Consider the following 12,285-nt stretch of genomic DNA (forward strand, 5'->3'; position numbering starts at 1 on the left):
TCCCAGCACGCCGCGCGCCCCACCCCGGGGCTACGGCGCCCCCTGGCGGCGCGGCGCGTGCGCAGTGCGGCTGGCGGGGACAGCGCGGGGACAGCGGGCACAAGGGCCAGCCCCGCAATGAGCCCTGGGCCGCCCGGGGCGCCCCTAGAAACACACTGAAAGGTGGCGAAGACCAAGAACTGGTTTCTTTAGATCCAGAGGCTCTTTCCCAAGAAAAGTTTCACAGAGGAAGCACCTCCACRTAAAAGCTGGACACCTCTCATTGCTATTAAAGGACAAAGTCCAGGGGTTGCCCGTCTGCCGCCCACGGAAGGCTGTGTCACAGACGGCTGTCCCACTGCACGGAGAGTGTCCTAGCCCTGCAGCCCAGCTGTGTCCAGGCTGGCACCCGGCTGCAGCCAAGGACCGGAGCCGCTGGGCAGGGCCCCTCCTCGCCGTAAATAAATTGGCTGTTGCTGAAGGTCGGAGCCGGAGCACAAGCAGGAAGACGGTGTTTCTCCCATGGTGCTGGAGAGCCCACCCGGGGTGGCCGCCCGGTGCCCACGGGCTCTGCTCTCGGGGCCGGAGCGGGGCAGCAGGCAGGAGCACGCACCGTTTGCAGGCACCTGCAGTGATCCCAGCGTACGGTCACTCCGCAGCACCAGCTTCCTCAGGTGCCCTGCACGGGCGCGAGGAGGTGGATGAGCTTCCTGCAGTGCCGGGTGGAAGAGGGCCGGGAGCTGCTGCCAGCGCTGGACTGCGAGTCCCTGCTGGCCAGAGCAGCCAGCTTCTCACTGGCCCTGAGAGACAGCAGCACCTGTGGAGCAAAGAGAGGCCACAAGAGTCACAAATGAGCTGYCCTCTGCCCCTCGAGCGCTGTGGGATGTCCCACAGAGCTGCCCGGGTGCCCGAGCAGCCGTTTCCCGTCGGGAGGGTACCTGCTGTACGGCCGGGTGCTGGCTGATGGCTCGCAGCGCAGCAAGGGCTCCTTCCCGCACGCGCGCCTGCGGGTCCCAGCAGGCCACCTCCAGCAGCGCGCTGGGGGCCTTGCTCTGGATGAGCAGGTCGCCCAGCGCCGCCGAGCGCCGGCCCACGTTGCCCAGGGCCGAGGCGGCGTTGCGGCGCGTCGCGGCCTGCACGTCGCTCAGCAGCCGCGTCAGGCCGGGCACGGCCCTGCCCAGCGTGCCCGCCGGGGAGCACTCGTGGTAAGCGGCGTTGCCCACCGCAAAGGCGGCCGCCTTGCGCACGCGCTCGTCCTGGTCTGCCAGGCGCTCCAGCAGCCGCTCCAGCACGCCCAGCTGGCTCTGCAGAAAGCCGGGGCTGTGGCGCAGGAGGTTGCCCACAAGATTGCAGGTTTTGGCACGTATGGGGTGTTCCCAGTGGCCAAGCAGGCGGGTCAGTGGCTGCTCGGCCACATCTGAGGCCCCCAGGATCTTCTGGAGAAAAGGCAGGTGCTCCGGACAGACTCGGGCCACGTGGGTTAAGAGGGACAGGAGGTCACCCGTGATTGTGGAGTTGTCTGAAAACAAGGCACTTGTCAAGAAGGCAACGATGTGCTCRGAGGCAGCTGCCTCTCTCACAGTTTGGTCTATGACCTGCTCATCAGACACAACAAAGTGGCACAGAAGCCTCATGGGGAGCTCCGTGTCCGAAAAGGGCAGATGGTGACAACAGGCCTAGGAAGAAGGAGAGACAATGGTGCTGAGGGATTTGTTCCCACGTTTGGGCTGGAGAGAGGTTGGGGCTTAACCCCGCAGCAAGTGGGGGGGTTGTGCGATGTCTGAGTGATGTCCCTGGCACAGGGGAAGGTCTCAGGGTACCTGCAGCAGATTGGCGGGGATCTGGGAGTCTCTCACACCCTCCATGAGTGATGCCAAGAWGTCTTCATCCACATCCAGAGCAAAAGGGAAACAGAGGAGCTGGCAGGTCTGGAGCACCACAGCTGGGACAAGCTCAGGATCCCCATCCTCCCCTTCTTGCCTGGATTTGTTGGAGAGAGTGAGTTTAACATAGAGGTGATCAGAAAACAGCAGGCCAAGAGGCAGAAGGCTTTCCTGGTGCCAGGCAYCAGGGAGAGGCTCTGTGGATGAGCTGTTCCCCACAGCTGTGCCCAGCAAGGGCCAGGCCAAGCAATTCTCATCCGTGTGCTAGTACCAAGCTACCAAGGTGCCAAGCTCTGCCCTTCCCCATACCACAGCACAACTCACGTCTGTGCCAGGCAGGCCAGGAAGTCGGGGGACAGCAGCGTCCTYAGTGTCTCCATGAGGACCCCGCGGGGCCGGGCGAGCTGAGGCAGGCACTGCTGTGGCTCACAGGTGAAGATGGAGAGGACCAGGCTTAGGAAGAGCAGGACGCCTGCAGGGGAACAGAATGGGGAAGGCTGCAGAGATTCCTCCCTCCTGTCTGCCCAGTGCTCCCCATGCTGCTCCAGGGTCACTTCTGCACTTCCCTGTCCGGGAAAGGACAGCTCTCTGGGCAGCACTCCATGGCAGCACCCAYAGTGGTCATTTCTGCCCGGGTGATGCATTCCCTACTGCAGAGATGCCCTTTCCCATTTCTCTGCCCATGGCATGGCACTCTTGCTGACTTGGTAATGTGTTGGCCAGCCCAGCCTTTGCTCAAAGGAAGAGAATAGCAATGCTCAGAAGTCCCCTAAGTCCCTCTGGCCACAGGGTCCAAACACTGATAGGGATGGACATGCGTGCAAGTCGGAGGGCAGGATGTGGGGCTTGGTCCAGGAGAGGTGTCATGCGGTCTCCCAGTTCCTACCCTGAGGGGAGAGGAGGTTCCAGTCTGGCTCTGATGTGGGGTGGCCTGTCCCCAGGCTGCCTCCGTCCAGCGTCGCATTCGCACTGGCCACGCGAAGCACCGCAGCGACACGGTGCCGGACAACTCGCCACAGCTCCGAGGCAGCCAAGCTCCGCTCCGTGGCCACGTCCTCCTAGTGAGGGGGAAGCAAGTGTCAGGGGGCTTCCCAGCTCTCTGCTCTTCCCTAGGRCTTTGCTCCACGTGCTCACCTGCCCCAGGACCCTGGGGACATCCGCACTGGGTGGACCAGGCAGTCAGTCCTGCAGTGGCTGCTGATGCTGCCAGCCCCATGGCATTCCTGCCCTTTCCCGCTCTAATGTTCCCATCTCCTGCCTCTCACCCTCTGGCAAACCCTCCAGAGCTTCACAGAAACCCAGGAATACTGTGGGACTTTCACAGGGTCACACAGCTGAACCAAAGCCCCGCTGGAGCCCTGGTTTGCCTCGGCTGCATCACCCATCCATGCTCAGGTTTTTCTGCCCCACACAAAGCCTTAACAGGGACCAGGCAAAGGGAGGGGGGCAGGTCAGTACCTGGGCAAGGAGCTTCAGCAGGAGGAAAAAGAGCCCGTCATAGATCCCAGCACCCAGTGGCGGGGGCAGCTGCAGCTGTAAGGGAGGGTAGGTTGGAGCTGGGTCCAAGGCAGGGTCCAAATCCCACCTCTGATCGCACGGCTGTGTGCACAGCCGCACAGCAGTGGGACAGCAGAACCCCCAGCCCTCCGTCCCCATTCCCTACCTCGGCAGGGGCTGTCAGTGYGTTCCTCACTGCTGGCAGGATCTCCTCTCCCCTAAAGGCCACGCTCGCCCCTTGCTGGCTCAGCTGGGCCAGGAGGAATGCTGCAGCACCCTGRGGGAGCAGGGAGAGCTCAGCACCTTTGGGACTTTCTCTTACACCCACTTAAGACTGTCCCCCTGCCCCAGGGCTGGGCAGCCAGAGCATCCCCACAGCTCTGGGCAAAACAGTAGGACCCAGATGGGATGTTGGGTTGTTCGGGGCTCTAAACAGTCTCTTGGACTGGGTGGACAGACTCACCACAAAGGAAACAACAGGAGACTGGGTGACAATGTCCATGGCCATGGTAACCACCTCCTCAAGCCTGAAATACAGGAACCAGGAGACAGCTGAGCTCTCCTCCCAACAATTTGTTCCCAAGGCTTCACATCCCACAGAGCAAGGGCATTCAAACTCCCRCCTGCCAGCGCTGGGAAGCAGTCACTGTGCAGCGTGAGAGCAAAATATGGCTCACAGCACCTCCTCATCCATTCTGTGTCCCTGTAGCATTTCCTGCACCCAGTCACACTACCCAGCACCCTGCCCATGCATCAGGATCAGAAGGAGTGGAAACCAGATGCCATTTCTGGGCAGGGTGTAGGACAGAGGCTTGTTCAAGGCAGAGTTCGCCTCCTCTGCTATGTCCCTGCCCTGGTGTGACACAGGCCCAGGTCAGTGAGGCTGCTTACCTGGGAAGGGAGCCCTGGAGCTGCAGGGTGAGTAGGGCCAGCAGGTGCAGGGAGGCCTCGCAGGCTGCCCCTCGGGCCACATCTGCCATGGGGACCTGTCGAGAGAGCAGCAATCACATGGCAGTGCTAGGCTGGGAGGGAAGGCAGGCATGTGCCTGGATCCAGCAGGGAAGAAGGCACCTGCCTCCTCCAGGCTGGTCCCCCTCAAGCTCTTTCCTGCACATGTTCCCTGGTCTGGTCTGTGTTTTCCCCTGCCAGGACCCTTTCCTCTTGGTCCCATCTCTCTCCTTCTCCACACTACCCTCTTCAGCCCCCACTGGCCTCGTCCCACTGCTTGCACCAAACATATTCYCTGCCCACCCCACACCCCCAGAGCCCCAGAACCATGGGTTGCTCCGTGCTCCATTTCTTCTCCTTCCCTGCTCGAGTATCTCTGCCCACCACTCCAGCCAGCGCTGGGTCCCATCCCTGCACACAGCTCTCAGTGGATGTTTGCTGCCCTGCTGCGCTCCCACCCCATCCTCAGGGATGCAGCAAGTCCTACCTTGCCCTTCGAGAGGTGCATGAGGGAATCACACACTTGCTGGCTCCTTCCCAGGTGCTGGCACAGGCTCGGGCTGGCATGGCAGCCAGCATAGAGGATCTGCAAGGCAGAGGGGAGAGATGCACCAGCCTTGGGTGCCTCTTAGGACAGCCAGCCAGGCTGCACGGACAGCCAGGTGGATGGGGCTCTTACCTTGAGCACGTTCAGGGAGCAGTTTGGATGCTCCAGTCTCCCCAGCAGCCTCCCAAGCTGCTGCCTCTCCCCCTCCATGAGCTTCTCAGCCACTTCCCRAGAAACCTGCAGAAATCAGCCTGGTTTTCACCCTGACCATCCTGAAGCACTGCCCAGAATTAGGCAGTATAATCCTAGCAACAAATTAACAAACCAAGAGAGCCTCTGCTCCCTGTAGGCAGCCTGTGTTAGCTTGAGGGTGCCCTTAAGCACCCTTAAGCATTGCTTCATCACACAGTCSCTCAGCTGAGACAAGCAAGGTGGGATTTCTCCTTTGCTCCCCTCCTTGGTTCAGAGGTGAAATTAAGGATCAAATCTACTTTTGCTTTCCTTTGCATCCCTTATTTATTGTCCTTTCAGGTTCAGATTTCCCACAGTTTGTCACCACTGAATTCACCTCTTCTCTGCACCGACTTTTTCATTATTTATTCCATCCTACAGTTCAGATCCTAAGTGGGAGTTTTTTTAATAGACCTAGGAGTTCCTAGATTCTCCTGAAACTCAGGGAAGTTCCCTGCAAACCCAGGGGATCCYAGCACTGTAGCCATCAAAGCTGAAGAATTCCAGCCCTGCTCTCTGCTGCTGAAAGAGATTTTCCTGCAAAAGGCCACGACTTCTGCAGGAGCCAATGACCTCTCCCTGCCCTGCAAAAAGAGGCAGCCTGACCTGCTGCTTGGCTTCCCGAAGGCCGTTCCTTGCCAGGGGGATGCTGCAGGCGGCAGCCAGTGCAGCTGTGAARAGATCCACCACGTGCTGCCTCTGGTCAAGGGCTGATCTGGGCTCCATCGTGGCACCTGTGCAGGGTAGGAACTTGGGAGACACATTCCAAGGGTCACCGAGGGGCTGCAGGACAGGACTGGGGAGCAAGCAAGGAAAAGCCACACTTGGGAGATGAGGAAGATGAGCTCTGGAATTGAAGGGGAGGACAGGAGAGCCCCAGGTAGTCGGGATTTGGGGAGCTAGGGCASAGCAGCTCTGGGGGATGATCACAGAAGAGTCACCTCCTCCTGGCAATGGTGCTGCAATGRCAGTCAGTGTTCCTAGGGAGAAGGGAGAGGGTGACAGGCTGCTRCTACACTACCTTGCAGAGCAGGCTGCTCCGAGGCAGATCCCTGGAGGAGTCTGTTCAGCAGGGGCTGATGCTCCTCTCTCAGGTTGGCATAAAAGGGGGCAGAGATGGAAGGGCACTTTGTGTCCAGGCTCTCGCAGAGCAAGGTGAAGCACTGTGGGAGACACAGGAGCTGCTGTCACTGCAGACAGAAGGAGGGAGGGGAGAAGGGTGATGGAGAAGGAAGCTGGAAGAGAGGAGGAAGGGAAGCCCTTACCAGGAGGCTTTGCTGGCAGAGTCTCATCTCGGTGTCAGCCGCCTGGGCCAGCAGCTCCGGCAGCAGGGCTAGGAGGTGGCCGGTGCACTCCTGGAAGGCCTGTGGGCTGGGGGAGGCAGGGGCAGATAGGAATGTAATATCACAGCCCTGACTGCAAGAGCAGGATGTGGCCAGGCCCATCCTGCCCTCGCTACCAGAGCAGGGCACCGCACTGCCAGGCAGGGCTGACTGGCAGCACCTCCGCACCCCATTCTCAGCTGCGCCTTCTCRTCCAGGGGCTCAGTCTCCCCACCCCACTCCCTGAGCACGGTGATATCCCACAAAGTGCTTTGACCTTGATGCTTCCTCCAGAGACAGCTCCAGGCACAGAGTAGGAGCAGCTCCCTGCTGCCCTGAGCTGGGTCCCCACAGTGGCCGCAAGGCAGAAAGGGAGCCCTGAGCACAGTTTACTGCAGCCTCCCTACCTGTCCTTCTGCTGGCTCCCCTCCAGGCTGCACTCGCTGCTGAAATAAACTGTGGTCACCATGATGAGGTCTGTCAGCACCACGACACACCAGGGCTGCTGCAGGAGCCAGAGAGAAGCAGCTCATGGGGATCTGACACATCTGAGGTGGGGTCTTTCCCAGGCAGAACCTCCCTCTTCAGAAGAGGTGAGAGTCCCACGAGCCCGCTGCAGCAGGACACAGGGGGACACAGGGGCCTCCAGGAGGTACCTCCCCAGCTCCCTCCTGGCACTGGGATTTGGCTGCATGCTAAGGGAGCCCCACRCTGCCTGCATTCCCACACCCACCTGCTTGGTGATACTGTTCTCCAGGATTTTCTTGGCTAAGCACAGCAGGAACAGAGGCACATCCAGCTCTTGGCAAAAGTGACGCAGAAGCTCCAAGTCACACTGGGTAGCCAGGAGGTTGCCCACAACCCGGAGTGCAGGACGGAGATGGGAGGCTCCCTCCAGCATCCCTTCCAATACCTGGGCATGGAGAAGCCAGAAGGGCTCACGAGTAGCACTRGTTATGGCTGAGGATGTACCTGCCTCTCTGATGGCCACGGGACTGCCCTACATCCACTAAGACAGGAGATAACCTCGGGACAGACAGACAGACAGACAGCTACACACATGGGACAGCTCCAGTCCCTGGGGAAGGCAGAGCACTCTGCTCTGGCTGCACTGGGGCCTCTCCCAGTTGCCCCAGTCAACCCTGGGAGAGGAAAAGGCAGCTGTGCCTGGCTCAGAGCCCCCAGGGATACTTGGCTGTGTGGGCGAGACGTCACCCACCTGCCGGCTGGCGTCTGCGAGGCGGAGCCGGACACGCTGCCGGAAGGCCGGGTCCCTCAGCAGGCTCTGCGGCCTGCTGGGCTGTGGGGCTGAGGGCTCTGTGGCCTCCATCAGGTGCTGCCACTCCTCATCGCTCTCCAGCTCCTAACCATGGGGAGAGAGGGCTGCTTGCAAAGGTCCTGCCTCCCCCAGGGTCCCTGTGTCGGGTGCTAGGGATTCGGCCCTGCTTTCTCCACCACAGGACACCATCTCACCTCACTCTCCAAGTCCACAGTCTCTATGCTGCGCCTGCCCCCAGGCTCTGCCCTGACAGGGCCAGGCTCCCCTAGGATCTCTGTTTCAGTGAACTCTTGCTCATAGTCTCGAGTGATGCTGTGCTCCCTGGTCACAAAAACAGGGCAGTCAGAGAGCTGCTCTGCCTTCCCTCCTGCCTCCCCTCGCAGTGCTGGCTCTCCCTCACCTTGTGCTTGGAGGAGCTTCCTCCAGCTCCCACTCTGCCGTGCTGATCCCTCCTTGCAGCATGCCTGTGGTTTTCTCTTTGGCAGCAGCTCCTGGCTCTCTTTCCCCAAGAGCTGCCTTCCCAGGAGCTGCTTTGCATTTACGCCCTTGGTGTCCTTTGTCAGGCTCCTTCACAGATGCTGTGTCCATCTTGAGCTGCCTCTGGGTGTTGACAGAGAGATTTGGTCAGGGCAGGGCAGTCAGCTGAGTCTTCTACCCACCCCGCTGAGGACCCCACATCCTACCCTGTATGTGGCTGATACCCCAGCTTGACCCATGTACCTGCTGTCCTTCCCATTAGGTCCCATTTCCATGCCCTCCTTGGCCCTGACTATGGGGTATGGCCAGGGGGAACCCACGCTTCCCTCCACCTTCTTTCGGGTGTCCTCAGCCATCTTCTGCTGGGCCTTTCTCAGGATCTTGGACTGKCCACTTCTGGGGGCCAGGGAATGGGCTTGTTGCTCTTTCAGGGCCTGCAGCTCTGGGGTCAGCTTGGTAGTGAAGGGGTTTGAGATGCCATGCTCTTCCGTGTCATCAATCACTGGGGAGGTGAGGAGAGGATTTTGTCAGCAATTCTCTCTTGGGACACTGGGAGTTACCATCTCTGGGACCCCAGAGAAACCCTGAGGGACCCAAAGCCACCCCGGGGGCAGGGGTTAGGAGCTGGTGCTTGGAGAAAGCAGAGTGGTGCTGGCAGCCTCCCCCACGGCAGCAGGAGAAGGAAGCAGATTACACTACTGCTGGAGAAAGAGCCGGTGCCAGATACTCACCAGTGACCCGCCCAGCAATGAAGGGGTGGGAAAGCAGCTCTGGCCACGACAGGCGCTGGCGGGGATCCTTCATCAGCAGTCCCTGCAGGAAGCTCTGCAAGGCAGCCCAGCGCCAGAGGCACCGGCACAGGCTCAACACCCACTGTTTATCCACCAGGGACACAAAGCACCCACCAGGATCCCTCAGTAAGGACACCCAGGACTCCCGGGTTCTCTGTGTGGCTCTGGGAAAGAAGTGCATCTAGTACTTAGGGCAGCTGGGCCATAGGAAGGCACTGTCTTCCCTTCTGAGACCACTAAATCACTTGTCTAACATTTTTCTCAGTTTCCCCACTTACTGAGGGACAGCAGTGACTGGGATCCCTCTCCTARGAGGGGACCCTCTCATCCCTTCACTGTGCTCTGAGATCCCTTTTAGGTGAGAAAATCTAAGATTCACCTACAGTTGCAGCCAAAGAGCCTCTTCCATGAATGAGTCTCCCACTACAGGCAGGACCTTCACCCTTACCTTGAAGACTGGGCTTATGTCCTTGGGCCATTTGACCGGGTCCTTGAYGATGAGGTTGACAAGCTGGAAGATGCTGCTGGTGTAGAAGGGAGGGGTGCCCACAAACAGCTCGTACAGGATGCAGCCCACAGACCACAGGTCAGCCGTGTGGTCGTACGGCCGCTCCTCCACCAGCTCCGGGGACATGTACAGGGGGGTGCCCTTGATGGAGGTCAGCACCATGGTGTGGATGCTCATGGCCCGGGCAAACCTGCTCGGAGCAAAACCAGTGGCCAGTTAAGGCAGAAGCCTCCACTGCAGCCCCCAGGAAAATCCCTATGCACTAACTCACACTCCACTCTGCTCTGTAGTCCAACACCACCCATCCCTACCAGCTTGTGAGGATGCAAAGAAGCCAGATCCCCTCCCGCCCTGCCTCTTCCTCTCCAACACTCAGCACATCTCTCAGCTGCCCCAAACCCATGCGCCCGCTCAGCTKCCCCCAGCACCCACCCGAAATCGCAGAGCTTGATGATGCCACCTTTTCCCAGGAGGATGTTCTGAGGCTTCATGTCCCGGTGCAGGATACGGTGGGAATGCAGGTAGTAGAGAGCAGACACCAGCTGGGCAGCGATGGCCTGGACCTGCCAGAGATGTGACACTCATGCTGCATCGCCAAGGCCTCCCATTGGGCTCCCCAGCACTGCCCCCTTCCTGCTCTGCCCTGTTTGGGGCAGAGACCACCCCACGTATCATGGTTCCTCTCTGACCCACAGGAATGGCCAAACAGCTACAGCAGCAGCCTCTTGCTGTGGCTCTTGGAGAACAAACTGGAAAGCTGAGGTCCCTTCCAGATCACCACCCACCAGAGCAACCTGGCTCCCTTTTCATCCTCCTCAGAGGTTCTGCCAGGTACAGCCTCAGAGGCCCCTTCACCTTCCTGATGCCCCGGGCCACAGCAGAGATCTGCTGCCTGACAGGTGATCCTGTGCTCTTCACCCCGCGAGAAGGCCTCCAAGTGGCCACTGCTGTGACAGTCACCTGCTCCTCAGGCAGACTCCCATCATCTTCCAGGATCTGGAAGAGTTCCCCCTCTGCATAGTCGGTCACCACCACTACCTGGAAGGAAAAGCAGCATGGGAGGATCAGGCACTCACACAGCCTCATTCCCACTATGTCCTGGGACCAGAGCAGAGTGAGACAGGAAACCAGTGCGGGAGACACTACCTCTCTCAGACAATCTCCAAGTGTAGTCCCTGCATGTCCCCAAAGAGGGAGGGAATGCCCTAGGAGGGAGGAATCCCAAAGTGGCCACCACAGGGAATGGAGTGGGCTGGTGGCAGGACTGCAGCATTCACCACGAGTGAGGAAGGAGGGCTAAAGTGAGCAGCTGGGATCAGAACAAGCCTGACTTGCTGGAAGCGCTGATAGAGGCCCTGAGAGACCGTTACCAGAATGTCCTGGGAAAGAGGGCCCTGCTGCAGTGAGGGCCAACCGAAGCTCCCCTGGCCCAGGATGCAAAATCACACGCCCTCAGTTGGTCCATTCACCTCCTTGTCAGTCTCAAAGCTGTCAAGCATCTGGATGATGTTGGGGTGGTGGAGGCCTCTCATGATCTCAATTTCTCGCTGCAGGTTCTTCAGCTCCTTCTCAGACCGCCCCACCTTGGGGATGAACTTCAGAGCCACCACCTTGCAAGGTGAACAAAGCTGGGATGAGACCAGGTTCCCACCCACCCTAGTGGAGGCAGCATTTAACCCAAACGGGATTTCGCATTTCCCAGCTTAGCACAGGGAACAACCATTTGTTCACTGGGCCCCTTGAAGGATTTCCCTTAATCTAACGTCCTTTACAGTCATTACACTACATCAGCACCACTGCAGACAGCTTTGAGCAGGAAGAGAGAAAGAGCCAGGCTCTTTACGAAGACACATGGGGGAAGGATGAGACCCAGCGGTCACAGATCGAAGCAGGGGAGGTTCCACCATGACAAACCGAAAAGCTGTTCAGTCTAAGCACAGTCAAGCACTGGAACACCAGAGAGGCTCTCAGGTATCTGACTTGGGCCCTAGGGGACAAAATCTTAATCTGAATTCAGTGCTGGTGCTGCTTTGACCCGAGGGGATGGACCAGGGGCTTCCTGAGGTCCTTCAGCCTGAAGGACCCTGCACCAGCCAGGGCTGACCGGGAATATCAGCGGGAACAGGAAAGCCGGGCCCTAGACGAACAGCCCCCCAGCAATGACCTAGCAGCCCGGCGCAAAGGGCCTCTCAGCAGCGCTCTCCCTCGTCCTCACCTGGGCACTGTACCTGCGGCGCCCCTTGTACACTCGCCCGAAGGAGCCCTCTCCGATCACCTCCAGGACGTGGTACCGCTCCATGGCGGGCACAGCGGGGCACCCAGCTGATGGGCAAACGGGCGCTGGGAAGGGGCCGTTCGCCCGCTCATGCTGCCCGCGGCCTGGCCGCGGGGAAGGGCCCGGAGGGGAAGGCGGCACCTGCTCCCCGGGGGGCCCGAGCGYGCGGCCGGCTCCGTGGCTCAGCCCTGCGGGCCCAGCTCTGGCCCCAGCCTCTCCCCTTGGCTGCGCCCGCCCGGACCCCCTGCGCTCCCCAATGGACCCACCGTGCCCCCCGCCCCGGAGCACCCACAGGGGCCTCCCGCTGCCCTCCTCCAACGGGACCCGCCAGGAGCCAGCCCAGCCCCGCTCCTAGAGCAGCAGCCATCCCACCCGCGGCTCTCGCCGGGGGGCAGCTAAAGTCCGGCGGGATCGGTCCCTCCGCCCCCAGCCCCGGTGGGAGCCGCCGCCGCCGCCGTTACCCCGGTCCCGGCCCCAGCCCCAGCTCCGGGCCCGGCGGGAGCCGCCGCCGTTACCCCGGTCCCGGTCCCGGCCCCAGCTCCGGGCCC

The 12,285-nt window shown here is 60.4% G+C and overlaps 1 protein-coding gene across 1 annotated transcript; it reads right to left on the reverse strand.

Moving 5' to 3' along the window:
* Nucleotides 1–647: 647 nt before the first annotated feature.
* Nucleotides 648–11,761, reverse strand: STK36 (serine/threonine kinase 36). Its single transcript, XM_026053421.1, has 26 exons — nt 11,678–11,761; nt 10,932–11,072; nt 10,423–10,500; nt 9,895–10,025; nt 9,403–9,652; nt 8,895–8,988; nt 8,496–8,665; nt 8,087–8,286; nt 7,881–8,007; nt 7,627–7,770; nt 7,141–7,320; nt 6,815–6,912; nt 6,351–6,456; nt 6,107–6,248; nt 5,692–5,819; nt 4,987–5,091; nt 4,795–4,893; nt 4,251–4,345; nt 3,823–3,886; nt 3,526–3,636; nt 3,321–3,395; nt 2,749–2,920; nt 2,187–2,334; nt 1,800–1,959; nt 918–1,655; nt 648–796 (listed from the first exon to the last, which is right to left on the reverse strand). The coding sequence occupies exons 1-26, from the start codon at nt 11,759–11,761 to the stop codon at nt 650–652; spliced, it is 3,987 nt and encodes a 1,328-aa protein (XP_025909206.1). The 3' UTR covers nt 648–649.
* Nucleotides 11,762–12,285: the final 524 nt, after the last annotated feature.

The sequence above is a fragment of the Nothoprocta perdicaria genome, unplaced genomic scaffold (assembly GCF_003342845.1).
Source record: "Nothoprocta perdicaria isolate Ctin4 unplaced genomic scaffold, notPer1 scaffold_0, whole genome shotgun sequence".
Taxonomy (NCBI): domain Eukaryota; kingdom Metazoa; phylum Chordata; class Aves; order Tinamiformes; family Tinamidae; genus Nothoprocta; species Nothoprocta perdicaria.